General features: G+C 36.8%; 1 protein-coding gene across 2 annotated transcripts in view; it reads right to left on the bottom strand.

The window, feature by feature from the left end:
* The window catches only part of ttyh2 (tweety family member 2), a 70,267-nt gene that overhangs the window by 22,434 nt on the left and 26,826 nt on the right, over positions 1-21,007 (bottom strand). For both annotated transcript variants that reach the window (XM_041973278.1, XM_041973279.1), the window contains exons 3-4: positions 18,647-18,758; positions 1,745-1,965 (exon numbers count right to left, since the gene is read on the bottom strand). In XM_041973278.1, the coding sequence (XP_041829212.1) occupies positions 1,745-1,965; positions 18,647-18,758 (333 nt within the window). The remainder of the gene's footprint in view (positions 1-1,744; positions 1,966-18,646; positions 18,759-21,007) is intronic.

Below are 21,007 nucleotides of genomic sequence, written 5' to 3'. Positions count from 1 at the left end.
AGCACTGGAATATTTTTTGCTTTTAAGTTTGCATGCAGTTATGATAGCTCCTCCTCATATCCCATATTTGTTTGGAGTATCTGTTGTGCACATCCTCTGAAATTAACACAAATGAGAGGCAGGTAACCAGATTTTGCCAGTGTCAGTGCAAGATTTAAAAAAATAATTATAGTATATCTGGCCTTATTAGTTACCCCAAATGTTTAAAGAAACTGGTTAAAAAACTTGCATGTCTTCAGACAAATATGTGCAAACACAGAGGTCTCAAGTATGATTGTAACATACCTAAAAAGCATATATAAAATAGTTTTAACAAAGGCAAAAACATTTTTTTACATCAATCTAAAAGACAAAACTCTGAATTCACATTTCTAAAATTTAAAACACCACAAGTTAAAATTGGCATATTTTTCTGTAGTAAAAAGAAAAAATTTGTAGACCTTAAAAAAGCTGTTTAAACTGACTGGAAACATAGCTCCAGCATGAGCCATCTATTGAAACAATGAATATTTTTAAAACACCTTGAAGATGGTAATTTAATACAAAGTGTGGCTAAAAATGTTGGTTCATCTCTCTCAACTATGTCTAAAGTTCAGAGCAAGTACAAACAAAATGGAAAGGCTGGAAATGGTAAAACATAGAGGTAAACCAAGGAAGCCAGGACAGAAAACACATAGTAATGTGACTGAAAAAACATTGAATAGAGCCAGACATTAAGCTAAGTATAATTTTTGCTCCCTTTAAGCATTAAAAGAGATACATCTGTGTCAAAAGTCACTGCTAATATATTCTTATGCATACTTTATGTTGGCTTGGCTGTTAGGCAATACATCCACTAGAGGATGTATTTGATTAAATGTATGTGAAATTATACAGAAACATTTGTAGGGCTTCTCACGTCTTATTTCTTCCCAACATATGGTGGTGTGTGTTGGATTCTTATATGTGATGCAGCTAACAATATATGCTCATTTATGCAAAAGTGAGAAAGTGAGATTTGATTACCAAAGATGTATAAATGGGCCTTTCGGTGATACCCTTTTAATATATGCAAAAAAAGGTCAAAAAATAAAAAAGGCAGTGCATTTATTAGCTGCTACTCTACCATTTATGTCTGGAGTCAAGATGTATGAGTGAAGTAATTATGGGTGATTTTATAATATATGATTATATGCATTTACATCATTTAATCCTTTCCACTTAATATCATGTGATACATCCAGATCAAAACATGCAGAATGTCCCTCCCTACACATGAATTAACTACAACAATGTGTTTTTGAATTGCTCAGTGATTGCACCTCTTAAAGACCTTTGATATAATTTACTACAAGCAGTGAATGACATATTTAAATTCAATATGAATATTCATGAATATGTCACATGGCATTCCTGGTTTAAAGCCACTTTGACTCATACTTGGAAGTCTACTCTCATAAATTTCTTCCAGCTAACCCACCGTGGACAGCTGTGTAGGGAGATGCAGCTTGTTCCCTAAACATGAATAACATAATATTCTGAATTACTTTATGTGGCGAGCATGTGCAACTTTTGCCTCCCACGAAGATCTGTGCACAACACAACCTTGTGCAATATTCATAGCAGAAGACAAATGCATTTGAAATTTTGAGGAATTCCGATTTTGTGCCTTTATCCTCCCAGCTCTGCATTGGTGTTATTTTGTTATGTGACATCCTCATCACTGAGCAGAGCTTCTGACCATCCCGTGTGTGTGTTTCTTTACCTGTAGTACTCTATGCTTGCCGTTCGGTCAGCAACGGATGCCAAGTCCACTTTAGCCTCCTCCCAGTCAGGCAGACCCAGCAGCTGTTTGATCACATTGTCAGCCATCTGCTGCATGAACTGCAGCGTCTGCACGTAGTCGCCCCGTGTGGCGAAAATCTCATCCAACCTTGCTAGGTGCTGGTGCAAGCCAGTCTTCATGTTTCCCATGGTGCCAGTCACCTGCAGGCCAAGAAAGGAGATGTGATGAAGTGGTTCTACCAATTAAGGGCCATAGCTTTAATAATTTTGTGTGGATAGGACATGTCTCTAAGTATAGATGCATTCTGTTGCTGTAAGCAATACACTCAACCACTGAATAGTTGTTCCTGTGAGTTCACCCACTGGTTACACTGGGAGAGTCCTTGAGTTACAGCTGTATGTGTTTGCTCGAGCCTCTCACTGTGGCTGTTGTGATGAGCTGCTTTGTGCCGTTACTCCAAGTAATCAGAGGGAAAATCAACATGAAAGCATAATTCATTTTTCCCATTGCATGCTGTAAATAAGCGTGTGCCAGTTTCCACAAACTCACAATGTCTCAAAAAACATCAAATGAAGCAGAAAGTAGATTCTATCTAATGTTGTTTCCTGCTTTGTAGCCACACTAGTAGCATGGCCTGAGAGCTGGCAACACTATTTCTTTCATGTTTGGCCAGTCTCTTCATCACTTTTATCCAGACCAATATATATATATATATATATATATATATATATATATATATATATATATATATATATATATATATATATATATTAAAAGTTTTGAAAATGTTATTTGGGTAATTTACAATTAATTTACATTGGTGGTCCTTTAAGAATTCCTGCTGATTTGGATGCTTTCCTTACTTTTAGACATTAAATTTTCCTTTTGCCCAATATTTTTCTGTAAGAGTTGTAGAAAAGAAAAAGTGGGCCAGAAACATAAAGTTATTAAAAGAAGTAAAAGTCAGAATTTCTGAGATTATCATTGTTAACAGATTAGAAAAAAAGGTATATTTATCAGAATAAAGTAGCAAATTTATGATAAAATATTCTGTTTTGCTGTTCTCAAGGAGTTACATCTCTTTACTTGTAACAATGGAGCCACTTAATCTCAACCAAACAACACTGATAGTTTTGTATTATTACATGTTTAAGTAAACAATAATAATGCGAGTGATTTATGAGGTGAAATAGTTTGGCTAGCAGAAATGGAGATATACACTGCCTGGCCAGTGGCCAAAATAAAAAAGTCACCACCAAAATTAAAAGATCACACACTCTAATATCTTGTTGGACCACCTTTAGCTTTGATTATTACAGCAACACTGTAAATATAAGCTTCTGCAATTTTACAAGATTTACTTCCATCCAGTGTTGCATTAATTTTTCCCAATATCTTTTATTGATGATGGGAGAGTCAAAGTCTTCTCCAGCTCATCCCAGAGATTCTCAATAGGGTTCAGGTCTGGACTCTGTGGTGTCCAATCCATGTGGGAAAATGATGTCTCATGCTCCCTGAACCACTCTTTTAGATATGAGCCTGATGAATCCTGGCATTGTCATCCTGGCCTGTGCCATCAGGGAAGAAAATATCCATTGATGTATTATACTGGTCATTCATTATATTCAGGTCGCCAGCTGACCTCATTCTTTGGGAGCATAATGTTGCTGAACCTGGACCTGACCAACTGCACCTTCTTAAACACACTAACATCTTTTCCACGACCGCGGGATATGTCTTTTCACATGGTTGTTTAGGAAATGAGAAGCTACTTATTGCATCAGTTGGAGTTAAATAAGGATTCTAATTTCAAAGAGGTTTTTATCTGGTTAAATAAATGGAGAAATTAAATATAGTCAGTGGTGGACCACCTCATTTTGTTCCCAGGAACATGTATTACAAATTTCAACATCCCATGTGCTCCTATCACGTAGTGTTTTAATAAGAAAACAAACTTATAGGCTGTCTTGTATTTTTGCAAGACCAAGTAAGCTGCAGATCTGTAGTACTGTTTGCACAAAACTGCAATACTTTTGCAGAGCTGCTAGCTTGACATACTAGTTTGGACGGATCCAAATGCCTTTTTCTTCAACACCTTCCATTTCTGTTGAGTTTTAAAGAGTGCCGGTATAGATTTGAACCACCTTTTGTTAACTTTTTGTTTGGTTTAAAAAAAAAAAAAAAAAAAGACCAAAGGTGATATTAGCTGAAGCATTTGGCTGCTCTGTGCTGCCAGTAAGGAGAAAAGTAAGAGATGGTGTTGGACAGCTGGAACCAAGAACATGAGATTCTATTTTAAATAAATAGCTTGGCCTGGAAAACAGCCAAAACAAGAGAGCCCAGAGGTAAAATAGTAGATTTTCTGTTGTTGTTGTCCAGATATTTTGGAAAGTGATCCATTACTAATAAGACAGTGTGTTTACATCTCTAAGCTTTTCAATCATACAGGAACCGATCCATTGCTTAAAGGAAACTGTGATCTTCTCAGCTGACCAACACACGCACACACACAAAAAAGAAAAAATTAAAAACAAAGCAAATATTTAATTTAATGTATTGCGTTTTCAACTTTATCAGCCAAAACCTCATTGTTCAGTATGTGTGGGGTAAATATGTCCTCCACAGACATTCCCCGTCTTCTTAGGTTTAATTAGTATGTGCTTTACTAGAAGAGAAAAGTTTATTTACAGGGAAATGGCACTGGGAGACATCCTGCTATTTGATAATTAAAAAGGGTAATACATGCTTCCACTCAGCTCTGGGAGCTTGGCATTTACAAGAGAGAAACTCATACTGTTTTGTTTGTAAAAGCCATGGTTTGCTGAAGCTGAGATGCAGAGAGGTTGAGTGAAAGTAATTAGTTGAATTTGCATTCAATGTGTAGCCTGTGGTTGGAAGAACTGAGAGGAGGCGTGGAGCTAAAGAGGAAAAAAAAAAAGTAATTCTTTAATAACTGGGTATTTTCTGCTATATTTTCACACACCATTAGTAGAGAATAATACGTTTTGTACAGACATAAAATCACAAAAATCAGTGATTTATCATTTATTTACTTTTACAGCAATACTATTTTTCCAACCTTAAAAATTTGTGCTTGTGGTTTGTTTTGATGGCACACTGATATTTAAGTCCTGTTTCCATTAACCGGTCTGGGTCATTTTGGGATGGATTGGTACACATTATTTGTGTTTCCACTGGCAAAAATTGGGAAGGGTACCAAAGTATCCGACCCGACCAACTTTTCTGGGAGCCTTCTGTGGGTGGTCCCAATCTTACCAATCTGACCCTAAAGCATGGAGCTTAAACCTCTGCAGTCCATTGATTGGCTGAGAGAACCGTTGACTCCCGTGTGACTCTGCACCAAGAACAAAGCAGAAACAGCACCATGTTTAAATATACTGTTGATTTTTGTTGTTTAAAGCTTCATGACAAGAAAAAAATGACACAAACTGCTGGATGTCTGCCATTCTCATCCTTTATTTTCATGTCACAGTCCTTGTATTGTGCCACTATGACATTAGGCTTTTACGTAGCTGGCAGATCTGTCGCTATCTGCCTTATAACATGTCTACTGGGTAAGGCAGTGGTTTAATTTAATTCATTTTCTTGTCTTTTTCTGTTTTATTCCTGAAAGGAAATAATAAAAATACTGCATAAAACAAACGTATCATGGTAAAAAGACAGTGGTGAAGCACCCCTATTTTTATTTTAATAAACAAAGAAAATATTTATATTTCATATTTAAAGCCACTAAAGGAAAACTACATGCCAGTCAACAGCAGCATCAAAAAGAAAATGAAATAAATGCACACTACTTCAGTTGCTTGGATTCATTTGTCAGCATCACACATGTAATATATATATCTGCCTTATTCTACATGATTGTTACTTATGTACTCCAACTAGCCTTGCCGAAGCGGTGAACAGGCTTAACTTTCTTTTGGCTTTTTTACGCCAAACCAAAGTCAAGAATCAGTGATGAGAAACAGTTTCCTGTTAAGTCTGCTTGCACTGCAAGCACGGAAGCCAACAAATAGTATTTAGACATGCTGACATGATGTCTAAATGCTAGCTATGATCAACTATCAACTATCCTGTGTAAGTAGAATTAACTCTCCAGCAGAGAAGTGGTCTGTAGTTTATTTGCAATAATAAAAAAAGAGAAACTGAGAAACATCATAAAACACACAAACCACAGAAGTCTGTGTGTAGTTTGAGAATATATATAGTAAGAACTCTGTTGTGGGAGTGGCTTTTACGATGCTTGACCTCGTGGTTGTGGAAGACAATCAGAAGCAGAGTTGAAAAAGAAAGAGCAGTTGCACTAAGTGGGTAAAATCATTTGCTCAGTGTAGCTGTACACAGTGGTTCCACATGGTCAGCTGTTGGCTTTTAAGAGGTTTTAAGTGGTATAAGAGCTTGTAAAGAGCCCATATTGTATTCAATTACAAAGCTCAGGCACTTCAGGAGTAATTATTTTTATGTGATAGCATAACTTCCTTTGGTATGGACTTGAACTAAATCAAACACTTAGGGAAATTGCCCACATGCATGGGGGATTAGGTAAAAGTCCAGGTTGGTGAGTTTGTCATTATTATGATGGTTATTTATTATTATAATATATATCATTTTTAAATTTGAGGCCCCATTGGTTGAAAAGTTTGATAAACTTTGATGTGAGTCCATCTATATTGTGGCCACCTGAGTAGAAGTAAAAATAAGAAAATGGACAGTCACAGCTGTCATCATATTCAGACTTGTAGTGCTCTGTAAGTTTATCTGATCACTCATCGATGCTTCCTTCCCTCAGACTCAGCAGATGAATAGCAAAGGCAGAAAATGAAGACGTGTTTCTAATCTGGCCCCCAGTGTGTGAATTTTATCTGAAGTGCCTGGGGAAACAGCCAATCCAGTTAATCTTCCACTGTCTTGGTCTGATCCTCATCATGTAACCGATCTGAACCGATCAAGGAGATATGATTCCCAGTCCCAGTTTTCTACGGCTTTATCTCGGTCTTATGTTTTGAGGGCACAGAGAAGCCTTCATTGTTGTATATAGTTTCCAAACAAACATTTTGCTTCTTCATGACTTCAGAGTAAAGTGATTTACTGTGCGTTGTTTATTTCTACATGCCAAAGGGAAAAGCAAGAAACAAAACAAGGAAAGACATAACTGTGACAAATGATATAGCTTTGGGTTAGTAGGTTGACAATGCGCGGTAATATTTTGCGTGTATGTTCTGGCTTGAGGAAAAGGAAGAAAATAAAGATCAATGGGTTTTATAGAAATGTTCTCTTTTACACGAGTGTGTATTTATTCCTATTTATTCCCACAAGCATTGTTTGAGGGGAAGGCAGTGTCACACAGCCTGGTGTATGTGTTTCAGAAACTGGCATTTTGAATTCCATCTTTCCAGGCCACATGCCTGCTAGGAAAATGTGCTTGTTCATTTTAACTGAACAAACTTGGCACACACATAGAAACAAAGCAGTACTACCTTTAGAGTTTATCAGGAAAGATCAGAATAGGAAAAAATACTCTTAGTTGTGTGAACATCTTTGTTTGCCTAACATGGTACTGAGTCAGATTCTTTAGAAATACCCTTTCTTTAACTAGAATTTGATTTCTGGGTGGTGGGGTGGTGCACAGCCTCAGAGGAAGTGATGCTTCAGAAATAAAGGAGCTGGAAACAGAGAGGGTGTAAAAGGACATCTTTGATTTACAGATCAGACCTCACAGAGAATGTGTCTGAGTCAAAATGTGCACTTGCTTGGCCCATTTCTTTATGCAACACTGAAAAGGAGAATTGCCTATTTGATTTCATTTTTCTTTATGAAACTATTTGATAAGATTTGGTATGTCTTTATTGCTAAAGGTCTCAATCTATTGCTAAATACTAAGCAAGCATCCCAGAACCACTTCCACAACATTAGCATCATTGCTTGGGTCATGAAGATATTTTTAAAAGTAAAAGGATATGTTTTATGGTTGGAAATCTTTCCTGCTCTTATTCATTGTGTCTGCTTGATGTCGGAAAGTTTCCTCAATTAAAATTGAATGTGGGAGCTGGAGCGTGAAATGGAACACGGGTCTGAAGTGCTTGGGCAGCTCAGTCATGGTCGAAGATAGACCATCTTTATCGCATGCATGCGCACCAAAGCTCAGCAGAACATCCTTAAAAATATATGTCCATCTTCAATCAAGAACTTAACATTCAAAATGCCTTTAAGAAGTTCTCCTGTGGAATCTGTCAGATGAAAAAGTGAGCAATAACTGCTGGTTGAAGTTGCCTAAGGCCTTTAATTATCTCTAAAATGTGTTTCAAAACTCATCTTCTTGAAATGTCTCATTCACACAAGAAGTACATTGTAGACCTTTGTTAAATTTAGTTTTCTAATACAACTGGTATTCTTTACTTTAGTTACATACACATTGAGATCCAAGGTATTTCCTCTCACAGTAACAGCTTTTTCCTCATGTCTGGAATTCTAACACAGTCTCTCATGTAAGTGAATCACTCACAAATAGTTTCACTCACAATTTAATCTGTTTGGTCTCAACCTAAAGCTCAAAAAGCACATCTAACAGCCTCTCTTACAGCCAGAGAACCTCTGACCCATCACAATATGGACTTAACAAGACTTTGAAAAGCCAATTCAGGGTTTCTGTATCCACTTGTGCACAAGGCTTATGCAACTTAAAGCACCAGCACACAAGGGTGCATCAGGTTCCTCTGTGGACAACTCCTTTTAGTTTTCACACCTACCGAATATGGCAAATAAGCATGCCCTTGGATCAAGCTCTACTCACTAAAAATACAAACCAAAGAAGATTAAGAGTAGAACATGATGCTTGTGGTGAGGAGATTTTGCATCTGCACTTCTAAAAGGGACTGCAGGGTGATTACAAGTCTGCAGCTTTGGTGCAGCTTGATTCATGCACATGGAAACCATGAACCTGCCCTAAAGGTATTCGGTACTATCAACCATACCCTGCCAAAAGATACATCAAGAAAGTCATAGGACTTTATGCCAAATGTATGCAAGACTCCGTGAAAATGTGCCAACAAATCAGAGCTGCAGTATTTTCAGTGATTTTCTATGAGGAGCAGAAAAATGTGTTAGTAGGAAGTTTGTGGTTTCTCCTAAGGCACAAGAAATAAAAGAGGAGATAAATAAGGGTCAGTTATGCTTTTCATTTCAGCAACACTCTTCAAACAAATCCCCATCTTCCTCTCACCCCTGCTTTGTACCAAAGTGAATTAAATTACATAAACATATTGAATAGTCCTGTATTGAGAAACGAGCCATCCCTCCCACTGTGGCTCATTCTTTAAAGAATGCCCTTAGTGACTCAGTTCAGTCAACTAGCTTTGTGGTGGTGAAATATGATGCTAGCTGAGCTATAAATCAACATCAAGGTTGAAGGTAACTGGGGCAGGTAACCCCTAAAAGTGGCTGTTAAACCGGCTTTGTTGTCTACTCCACACAGATCAGGTGATCTCCATCTGTTTTCCTTTGAATATATATGCACACTGACACTTGCACCACAGTGGGCCAGAGGTTATCACTGTTGTCCAATAATGTTTGCTCAATGAATGTTTTTGTAATGTGTGGGCTTCCTCCAACACTAGCTGATTAAATAACTGACCCAAGACCTCTTTTACCATTACTCACTTGTATTATACAGCACTGTACAAAAAGTCTTGATCCACCCAGCTTATAAAAAAGTACCCAGTCTTTTTCATAAGCTGTGAAAGTGGTCTCCAGCCTTTCTGAAGGTCTTTCAAAGTTTATCAATGGCTGCTTTTTCACTCATTTACAGTCCAGTCTTTGTACATGACTGTCTTCAGAGGAATGTGCTTATTTGTTAATTCAGTTAACCCTGACTCATTCATGTCTAAAGGCTACAAACTCAAGGGATGAACCAAAATTGTGTCCATGCATAACAGACAACTCAGCAACGAACCAATTTTAAAAAGAAACATTAGGCATTTTGTTTCTAGCAGACTGTTGCAAAGGAAGAAAATGTGTTCCCATATAAGACCAATAGGCATAAAATTGTATTTTTGCATCAATAATTTGATTCCCAAAAAACTTTAGGTGAAAACTTATCTTTGCATCATTTGCAGATACTTTTAAAATAATTTGAGGATAGTGGACAAGCGAAGGACAAAAGAAGTGTCAGGCCTCATAAACTACGACAGATGAACAGATGAAGTGTAACTAGTTCCACAACCTGGCAACAAAAAACATCTTACGGAACTGAAATGTTAAAAATCTGTAAGTATTGTGTGCAAAAGGCTAGACCCATTTCTCATTTGTTCATGATAGCAATAAGTTCCTCAGCTTTCTGAAAGTTCTTAATGGACATTGGCTGCTTTTTGTCTTGTTTTGTTTGTTTGTTGAGCTACTGAACACTGACTTATGAATCACTGAAGCTTAAAAAGCTCCTAACTCAGTGTTGTGTCACCACATAACAGACAACTTTGCAAAGAACCAATTTTAAATTGGCTTTTTAGGCTCTTTGTTTCTCGCAGCCTATCAAAAAAACACATTTGTCTCCATTTCTTTAGTTGCAGCCATGAAAAACAGCAAAGGTAACACAGTTTGACAGACAGAAAACAGCAACAATGTGATTCCCAAAGCAAAATTAGCTGAAGACCTGGCATATCTCTAAATGCTGTGTGTAGTATACCTTATATACTACATTTCCATTTAAGTTAGCATGTCACAGCCCATTACCAATTTCCCTGTCAAAATATAAAGAAATGAGGAGGGGTGCAAATCTTGTAAATAGATTAAAATGTTTTGCAATTCTAAAAAAAAAAAAAATTCTATGGGAATAATGTGAAAATATTCAAGATTGTATTTATGTAGTAGGCCGGCATCCAAATTGTTTGATATTACGCCAAATGCTCAGTGACTGACCCAGATATCAACCCAGTCCACCAGGAGATTGCTCGCAGATAGAAACTCTCGCAACACCCATCTCCAAACAATAGAGTTATTATTAGTGTAGCTATACACTTTAAATGTCAAATTACGTCTTCCAGCTTTCCACAAAGACACATCATAAGCATTTTTCCCAGACCATAACTAATCAAGTTTTCAGAACTGACAAAGAGTCTGACTTCCTTCCTTTTCTCTCATGTGTTGTGAGCTAACTTAATTCTAAACTTTCCTAGAGCTGGGCTAAAAGGCATTTGTGTTGGCCAAAATGCAATGAGGCTTTCATTGTCAAATGATTTCAATACCGATTTCAATCCAGACTCTGCCAATCAGACGGTGTAGCTCTGCTCCTCGTTCTTCCCAATCAAAGGGCTTTGTCTCCTGGGCTCATGGTTGATTAGGTGGGGGGAGACTGGGAACTGTGCGGCACACTGGGCTCATTGTCCTGCTCAAGACTAAGACTCCTTAACAGTCTATAGCGGCATGCAATGGACTCACTCATGCACACACATATATAAGCAAGCACACTCACATTCTAAAAGCCACCGTGTGCAATTATGTTTGCACAAGTTCACAAATCCCAGAGGGACATACTGACAAGCGTCCAGATGATCTATATGTTAATGATTTCTCTCACTAATATGAATTTGAGAAACGAATGTGGCAGTGTTCTCCAAGAGGCAACCAGCGAGAATCAATCCATACAATCTAGAAAGTAATCCGTCTTTGCCTAACACAGGCTTAACATGAAGTTATATTGAAGAAGCTGAGTATGGTGTGTTCACATTGCCTATTGGTTCTCTGTCAAGTGGAACGGAACGGACATTCAGCCATGTTAAGGAAGATTTCAAACCACAGAGTTTAAAGGGAACTAACTGATTTGCTTAATATTAGAGCTGGGCAATGATTGCAATTTTTATCACAATTAATTGCATGATTTTCTGTCATTAAACATGATTAATCACAGTTGTGTGCTAAATTCAATAGTTATTCAAAAAAAGTGTATTGCACAGTGACCTTTGGTTTACAAACACTAGGGCTGGGCAATATGGGCTAAAAATAAAATCTCAGATTTTTTATAACCAAATCTGATTTTCGATTTTAATCGATTTTTTTCTTTTCTTTTACAAAACATAAATAAACTTATTAAAAACATTTATTTGTTTATATAAATGAATGCCAGCAAAAATAAAACATATAATGTCATAGCTTTTCCACCATATAAACAACTTCATATCTTACATAGAAATATGCAACACAATGCATCCGTGATCTCTTTCCATCTGGATCCTTATCATACAGGATCCACTGCAGAAATAATTCCCCTGATGAAGGTTGTCTCTTAACGAGAGTTTGTGGGTTAAGTTGACTTCTGCATCTCATAGAGAGCAGCATTTCTCACTGCAGTTATACACACAGCTAAATCCCAGGCATGAGTGAAGGGTCACTTCACTGAAAATCTGTCAGACAATCACCGTTCTGGTGTGGGGGGAGGGCTAAGTCTGCTGCTAACTAACTATGGAAAAAAATCCCAATTTTCATAAAAATAAATGTCCAGAAATGGAAAATTCGATTTATCGATTTTATCGATTAATCGCCCAGCCCTAACAAACACTTTAAACAAATAAGCTGCTTTTTAACAACAGTTCTTCCTTTACACAGTGTTGGTTTAAATATATCTTAAAAAATCTCAACTTAAACATTAATGTAATGAAATTATATGGCATTGAGGGATACAAGGATTTATTTATTTGATTTGTAGTAAGTTGGCAGTGCTGCAACTGACTGGTGACCTGTCCAAGGTGTACCCTGCCTCTTGCCTGATAAGTGCTGAGATACGCTTCAGCTTCCTGGCGACCCTGAACTGGACTAAGTGGTATTGAAAATGGATGGGTGGAAGTTGGCAGTATAAATTTCAAAGCCATGTGAATCTGCCTTCCTTTTAAACACAAAGGGAACAATATACATGAATTTTCAGCCACCAGGTGCGTTTCCCTGCTATAACAGAGAAAAAGCAAGATTGAATTCAACACTTCTACATTTTGGAGGGATGGATGGATGGATGGATAGATGGATAGATAGATAGATAGATAACAAACTGAACATTTTCTTTTAGAATTTTCATATCAGCCTACTTTCCCTGGTATGAGCGCTCTACATCAGGGATGGGTTTGTGAGCGTGACCTTTTTCCCAGTATGGACAGAGCAGAGATTCTGCTCTGCCAAACTGATGTCAACACAACAAATGGTTTTAATGGCTTAGATGCATGATGACACCCATCTCAAGCCAGTTCCCCTTCTTCTGTGATCTGTGGTTTGTCTGTATGTGTAGAGCCAGTAAGCATCCAAGTATGTTAACCTGCAATAAACAGTTATAGTCATTAATTAATTAAAAAGCTAATGGGATATTAACACGTTAACCTGCCCAGCACTGCTTAATATTAAAATTAACTATAAAAATCTTCTCTATGATCTTGAGAAAAAGGATATTGCTGGCAATAAAACTAGCCTATTAGCAAGCTAAGCTAATGTTAGTTTGGCTAGTTTAGCCAAAGTTGTGGAGCTTGCATTAATGCTAGCTTTATGCTAAAATTACTACAGCATCAGTATCTTTTAGAAATATTATCCTTAAGTTTGATAAGTTTGATATTATCCTTAAGTTTGATCCTTACAACCTTATATGAAATTTTAAAGATAATTGAACTCCTTTTAAAAAGTAATTTAAATGACATTAATTGGATTAAAATTAAATGTACATCTTAATATCTTCAATTTTTTTGCAAGAAATCTGCTGAACAAAAACTTCTAATCAGTCCACAAACAGACTAAACTGAAAGTTTGTTTAGCAAAACTGATTCAAACCTCAATTAGAATTAATAAATCAATATCAACAAATAAATAAACAACCTTTTAAATGTTATAAGGAACAATTCCACTTTAACAAGGGTCTGACAGAAATAACAGGTTTAATGAAACATTGCTTAGATTGGGTTTATTTATTTATTATTTTTGTTCTTTATTAGTTAAGGCACAAAAAGTGAGATCTAATCCTCAAGCACATCATCTCAACTTGCTGTTCATGAGTAGTTTCTCAATGTTTTCAGTCTAAATTATTCATGGAATGGATTTATGAGACCATGCAGCTTAGCACTGCTCTCCATTAGAATCTGAGATCCTCATCATCACTGTGACATGTCCTAACATGCTCCAAATAGTGCTGCTGTTAAAGTGCTGTGGGCTCTTTACTCTCTGCAAAGTGTTTATTACCAAGACCATGTTGAGTCACCACACTGAGAAGCTCGAACACCACCACATTAATCTCCATTAACACAGATGGAGACTTAATCCCCACTCTTCGACAGCTAGCCTTGATCTCTGCCTATACTGATACTTTCACAGCATAACTGCTAGTTACACACAACTAAAGGCGACAACACACATCTCAGGGTAAGATTACATTGATCGCCTTTCCATGGAATAACTGGAGGGGGTGGCTGGGGAGAGGGATGTTTGGGAATGTTAACATGGCAGTAAATTAGTGGGTGGATGGATTTAAACAAATTTAAGTTAAAAAAAAAAAGGTCAATCTTTATTTTGATGTCAAGTCTCCAATAAATCTAAATGTCATCAAGTCTCTGATAAGTCCCCCCCCAGTCGCAAACTACATCTGCATGCAATAATTAGACTTTTCTAATCATTCAGGTTAAGACTTAGCAATCTTAAAAAATTATTAGAAGTCTTACTGTGTGACAGAAATATTGATGACATGATGATATCTAGTAAGGTTTCCATGCTTTACATCATCCTTGGTGTAGTCATGATAATCACTGGAGGACACATTACAGACTTAAAATTCTCTAAAATTAAACTTAGCTATCATTCATAGCTAAGGGGGCTGCACAGCAGGAAGGTTGCTGGTTCGAGCCTCGGCTGGGGGGAGATTTGAACAGTGGCCTTTCTGTGTGGAGTTTACATGTTCTCCCTGTGTATATGTGGGTTCTCTCCGGGTACTCCAGCTTGCTCCTACCATCCAAAGACATGCATGTTAAGGTTAATTGGTCACTCTAAAGTCTCCCTAGGAGTGAGTGTGTAAGTTAACCCAGTTAAAATGGTGGGTTAGGCTCCAGCTTCCCTGCGACCCGTAATGGACAAAGCGGTACAGACAATGGATGATTATGATCATTCATGTTGGAGAATCTGACTATCTCCTCCATAAACAGCACTCTTGTTTTATTCTATTAAATGGTAGCTTAGAACTCTTGGGGTTGGTTTCAGAGACAGGGCTAAAGGCTAGTTCCAGTCTAAAATGCATATTGGACCTGACTTAACCAGTCACTTACAAAGACTTGGCTTAAATAGGTCCAAGTTTTAAACTAATTTAATTTGATTATATTTACAAACTGTGACTGAAGAGTTAAACAAGGCTAGTTTTAAATCTAGTTTGTAGACTTACTTTTCATGTTATCCATCATGGGCTGTTAATGACACTTGTCTCAGTGTTTCTTTTCTGCATCACAGCTCTCTGTTTCAACTTCATTTTCAATTCAACTTGAAGAGTTTATTTTCATTTTATATTCTTATTTCAGATACTGTACTTTGACTTTTGCTCACTAAAACTTTTGGCTAACTTCTTGTGAATGGTCGTCTTTTTAGGTCTCTGCTAAAAGGTGATGATGATGTTGCAGGAATGGAAGGAATGCACTTTGGGCTGCATCTTGTTCAGATCCCTTCCCTCAGGTAACAAAATTAGCATAGCTGGATGTACAAATAACTCATTTACCCTAAAAGTGTTATATTATTATTATTATTATTATGGATTATTTAAGAGAAAAAATATATATATGTATATATTTCTTTATTTTTATTTTTTATTTTTTTATTTTTGTCATCATCAGGTAGACCATCAGGAAGTTGCTGGTTCTTTATTATTCCAGACAGGAAGTCAGTTCATCAGCCTTGTTCTGTGGTGGTGGTATTAAACCGCTCTCTTCTGATCTCTGCCTTTTATTTTTTTTTTAATACCAGTTTCAGGTTCTTCCAAAAAGTCTATAAAGGCAGATATAATTTAATGGAAGTGATGTCATAGTATAAATATTTTTTTGTTAGTTGAAGTTTTATGGTTTTTCAAAGAATTACGTAGTTTGGCACAACTTGTTTGAATAAAAACTTTTGATAAATTTTTATTGAATGACTTCTTTTTTTACCTCTGTCTTAGTATTATTTTCAGATTCACACTAGAAGATGTTTTTTATTATTTAGGTGTACTTAATTTAATCCAGGAGTCCAGAGCCTCAGACTAACTAAAACAACCCTAAACCAAGATTAGGAAAATGACTTAAATGAGTAAGCTTAACTAGTACAGATAAAGGGTCAGTGGTTTAATCCCCAGCTTTCTCACGCCACATGTCACCTCCAATGCATTCATCAGTGTATATACGTAAGACAGACATAAAACTACTGGGAGTGTATAGAACAAAAAGTGCTGTGTGACAAGGGGAGGTTGAAGAGAGCAGAAAACCTCTGTAAAAGCAGTCTATTAATTTTTTTTTTTTTTTGGATTTGACCACATTCCAAGAAGTAGAAGCTGGATATGACTCATTTGTAGTTAACAAAATCAAAGTCAAGTACTTTGGGAACCCTACAACTGCCTCTGTTCATCCTCTTTCATCACCCAGGACAAAAGTAAGTTAAAGATCAAGTAAAGAAATAAAGCTGCGCACCAACTTTTCATGTTTCAAATGCCAAAACACCCCAAAGCTAAAACCACTTCCTGCCACTTTAGAGTCATGATTTAGCCTAATTATATTATTCTATTATTGCTTTTAATTTACAGGCAAAGCAGTACCTCAGCTTTACAAAGATACATGGGAAAATCTATGATGGGGTTGTCCATTATCATGATCGTGTTCTTGAAGGCCCCTGCCCTGCAGCTTTTAGAGGTTTCTCTGCTTACAGTGCACCCACCTGGCTTAAATGATTGGTTGATTAACAGGTTTGTGGAGAACTTGAGGACAAGCTATGGAACATTAGGCAAAGCAAAGGCAAGGCAGTTTATTTGTATAGCACATTTCATGTACAGGACAATTCAAAGTGCTTTACATAAAACAAAAGCATTACAGCTATTAAGAAATAGTAAAAGGCAGAAACACATAGCAAGAATCACAATAAAATAATAAATTATATTAAAAGGACTAAAAGCAAGAAGAGTTAAAAAGTTACCGTGCAGAATTCATGCATATGTGCATGAGAAAATAAATGTTTTTAACCTGGATTTAAAAGTGTCTACATCTGGTGAAAGTTTAAACTCCACTGGCAGTTTGTTCCACTTGTTTGCAGCATAACAGCTAAATGCTGCTTTTCCATGTTTAGTCTGGTCTCTGGTCTGGACTAGTTGACCAGAGTCTTTGGATCTAAGAGCTCTGCTAGGTTTATATTCTCTGAACATATCACAGATGTATTCTGGGTTTTGCAAATGATCAGAAGGGTTTTAAAATCTATTCTGTGACTGACTGGACGCCATTGTAACGATTTCAAAACTGGTGTGATGTGTAAGGTGATTAAACGTCATCTTACAGCGAGGTGGCCTTCAAAGACCAGATTTGGAGATATATCTAACAATATTTGTGTTAAAACAAGTTGACAAAACATTTTAACTATAAAACCTCCATGAAATGAAATACACTTCATTCCGCTATTGAGATTCTGAAGGCAGCTATGATCCCCTATATCCAGAATCTGGGCCCTAACTCCATCCTCCAGGATGACAGCACACTACCCCACAAAGCCAGAATCATCACAGAGTACCTCCAGAATTTGGAAGTGGAGAGGATGGAACGACCTGCTGTCCAGACCTCAATCAACAGAACACTTGTGGGATCAGCTTGGACGTGCTGTTCCAACACAACCACACTGGCTAGCAAAGCAAATGCTGGTTGAGGAAATGGATGCCATCCCACATCAGTGTGTGACCAAGCCAGGTTCTAGGCTGTTACAGCTGTGTATGGATCTCCCACAAGCCACCGAGGTTACCGACTGAGTAAAATAAATAAAGTGTAAAAACTGACATTGTTCATTTTTTCTACATTAAGTCTATATCTTCTCATTTAAAAGGTTTACACCTGCAATAAAATTTGAAGGATTTTTGTCTGTTTATTTTTTCTTGACATCAGGGTTAAAAAATAACTTGATTTTGAGTTACTACTTATAATTCCTGAGGTATAATAAATGCAGGTTTGCTCTGCAGAAAATGAAAGTAAGGACCAAGTTTGGACCAATGCTGTCCAACCAATTATATTAACTTTTATAAAAAAAACTGAACACAAATAAAATCAGCTATATTTATAAGAAAAAAAAACAATGAAGAAGAAAATACCCAATATCTGAGTGTGAACCTCGACTAAAAGGAAAAATGGCATGTCATTAGTGTGAAATTTGCAACAGTGAGCTATATTTAGACATCTCAGAGACGAGGAAGGTAAAAAATAGACTGTGTAGATGCGTTCTGTGTAAAAGTGAAAACAACTCTTTGTTTTCCGCTGAGGCCACAGCGGCTGGGAGAAGGTGGAGGGTGAGTGTGTGTTGTTTGTCTGTCTGGAAAGAAAGCTTTTTGTGTTGAGAGGCTGTCAATTTGCGTATAGCCGTAAAAAGCTATAAAAAGACCATGAACAACATTTAAAGGCATACTAAATTGACTCCTTTGAGCTTTCCTCCTCTCTTGAGGTTATGTGTTTGTGTCTCTGTGCAGAATATATCAAAACCAGAATTTCAGAAGCCTTCATCCTTGTTTGTTTCCCACCGCATGGTTCACTAATCTATAAACTTCATAAAATAAAAAATAAATAATACCCTAACCCTAAATAACACAAATCCAACTAAATGTGACACATTCATCATGTGATATGGATATGAAAAAGTGTGTGATTTACCCACCAGACTGTCCACTCCCCCCACTGTGTGATTGGCGTTGTACAGGGAGTAGGTCAACTGGTATACACCATCATTGGTCTCACTGTTGCCATAGAAACCCACACCCACAGCGATGCTGCAGAGAGAGGAGCAAAGAAGGGACAGGTGAGTGTGATAAAGTAATGAGAGGAGCAAAGGAGCAACATCAGAGCTGCTCCTGTGTTCAAAGTGATGCCCTTTTCAGTAATTTAATCCAAAGGTTGTTGGCTTCAAAGCCATTATTAGGACCCCCACTGAACAATAGTGTAATCAAAAAATAGTTTTTCTCTTTGTACGAAATGAGCTCTGCATCAACAAGGAGAACAGTGCATCAGAAAAAAAAGCACAAAAGTTTTTTTCTTGATATTTAAAACCTTTGAGTTTTATCATTAACTATAATGGTAAATGCTAAATGGTAAATAATAATCAATTCTTATTTTTATCAAACAAAACAACACACAAAAAAAGTATGAAACACAAACCTGAAAGTAAGAATGTTAATTCAAACAATGTTTATTATCTGTGAGCTTCTTGGAAAATGCTTGTATGCTAGACAAAAAAATCTGATCATTGTTTTCCTTGCAAAAGATATTTATACATATCTTTATGTAAATTTTACCACAAAGTCCAACTGAAATGATTTGGTTCCTTAATAAGCAAAAATTTACAGTGTTTAAAAAAATGTATATATATATATATATATATATATATATATGGTCCTTCAGTTCTAAGGTTGTATGTATCACGACATAATAATGAAAATAAGTATTGTGTATTAAAAAAAAGTACATCCCATGATTCAGTAGGCTGTAAGTACCATGTTTAACAGTAACAACAATTTTCTGTATGTTAGTCTCTCATAGTGTTGTGGAGAAATTTTGTCCCACTCCTCCCACAGTTTTTAAAGGTTTGTAGGCATTTGTTAATGCACAGCTCTCTTATCGTCCTGTCAGCATAGTTCAGTCTGGTAGAGATGTGGACTTTGAACCATTGCAACACACTGAACTTTTACTTTTTCTTTCATCCTGTTGTAGATTTGCTGATGTGGTCATCGTCTTGTTCCATGGCCCAATTTTAGCCCAGTTTCAGTTGTCAGATAGAGACAGATGGTCTCCAATATTACTGTAGAATATCTCAGCATACAGAGAAGTTCATGGATGATTCAAAAACTGCAAGGTGCCCAAATTCTGTGGCTGCAAAACAAGCCATAATTATCAGCCTTCCGCCACCGTGCTTGACAGTGGGCATGAAGCGTTTGTCCTGATATGATGTGTTTGCTGGTTTTTATGGCCAACCAGCTCCACTTTGGTCCTGTCTCTCCAAAAGACCTTGTTCAGAGGTCTTATGGTTTCTTCAGCTGCAACTTTGAAAACCTTTTAGACAGGCTTCTTTTCTGCTTCTTTAATCTTTTCCTAATTGTTTTGTCATTAGCAAACTACTAAATGAGGCCTGTAGAGTCTGGAAAGGCTGGGGTGTTTTTAGGATTTTCCTCTTGTGAATAATATTTTTTTTTTAGTGTAGAATGGAGGACCCAAAATTGTGTAGAAAATATTTTTAACCCTAACCAGACCGATGAGCAGCAATGGTTGCTTCTTTAAGGGTGTTGCTGAAGTCTTTCCTTCTTGGCACTGCTCCAAACCAGCAAACTGCCAAAACTTTTATAATGCCCACACTTAATGATGATCAAGTGCATCAGCATGAGGCTGGAGCTGTACGTTTCCTTCTGCATTTCAGCTTTGCTTAAATAAAATAAAAAAGACAGTATATATATGTCACATGTTGTTCAGATTGCCTAATTTAAAATCTGGTTGAGATCATTTTGTATTATGTCCCATGTATAAAACCGTAGCATTGACTCCTGTAACTGCTGCAAACTTTTGATGAAAATTTTCAGACATCAGCAATGAATTCACAACAACATGCGAAGTCTGTTGTATCTGAGGAGTACTTAAGCTGTGAAATCTGTTTGGATTTTAGCTTTAATTTATGTAAACAACACTCTTTGAACCAGAAATTACACAATGCAGGGTTTTGGAATGCATCTGCATAATTTTAAAGCACTTTTGCATATGCAGCCATCCAAGGATTTAATTTGTTCAGCTGGAGACTCGGCACAAACAGAATAACACACTGTAAACATGCACTGTAACGTAGGCTCTCTGAGCTTCACTTTTTCCCAAAGTGCTGTCATACTGTGCTGCTGGATGAATAGATCTGAAGGCATCTGTACATCTGTTATCTACATAAACACAACAAGTAGATGCCACCTAGATGGTAATGAACAATTGGAATGTCATTAGTTTGGAATCCAGTATGCTAATTAGTAAGTCTTACATGTTAAAACAA

This window comes from Melanotaenia boesemani, chromosome 21 (genome assembly GCF_017639745.1).
Source record: "Melanotaenia boesemani isolate fMelBoe1 chromosome 21, fMelBoe1.pri, whole genome shotgun sequence".
Classification (NCBI taxonomy): Eukaryota; Metazoa; Chordata; class Actinopteri; order Atheriniformes; family Melanotaeniidae; genus Melanotaenia; species Melanotaenia boesemani.
Note: the sequence above shows the minus strand (reverse complement) of the source record. Positions and strands in the feature narration are given on the sequence as shown.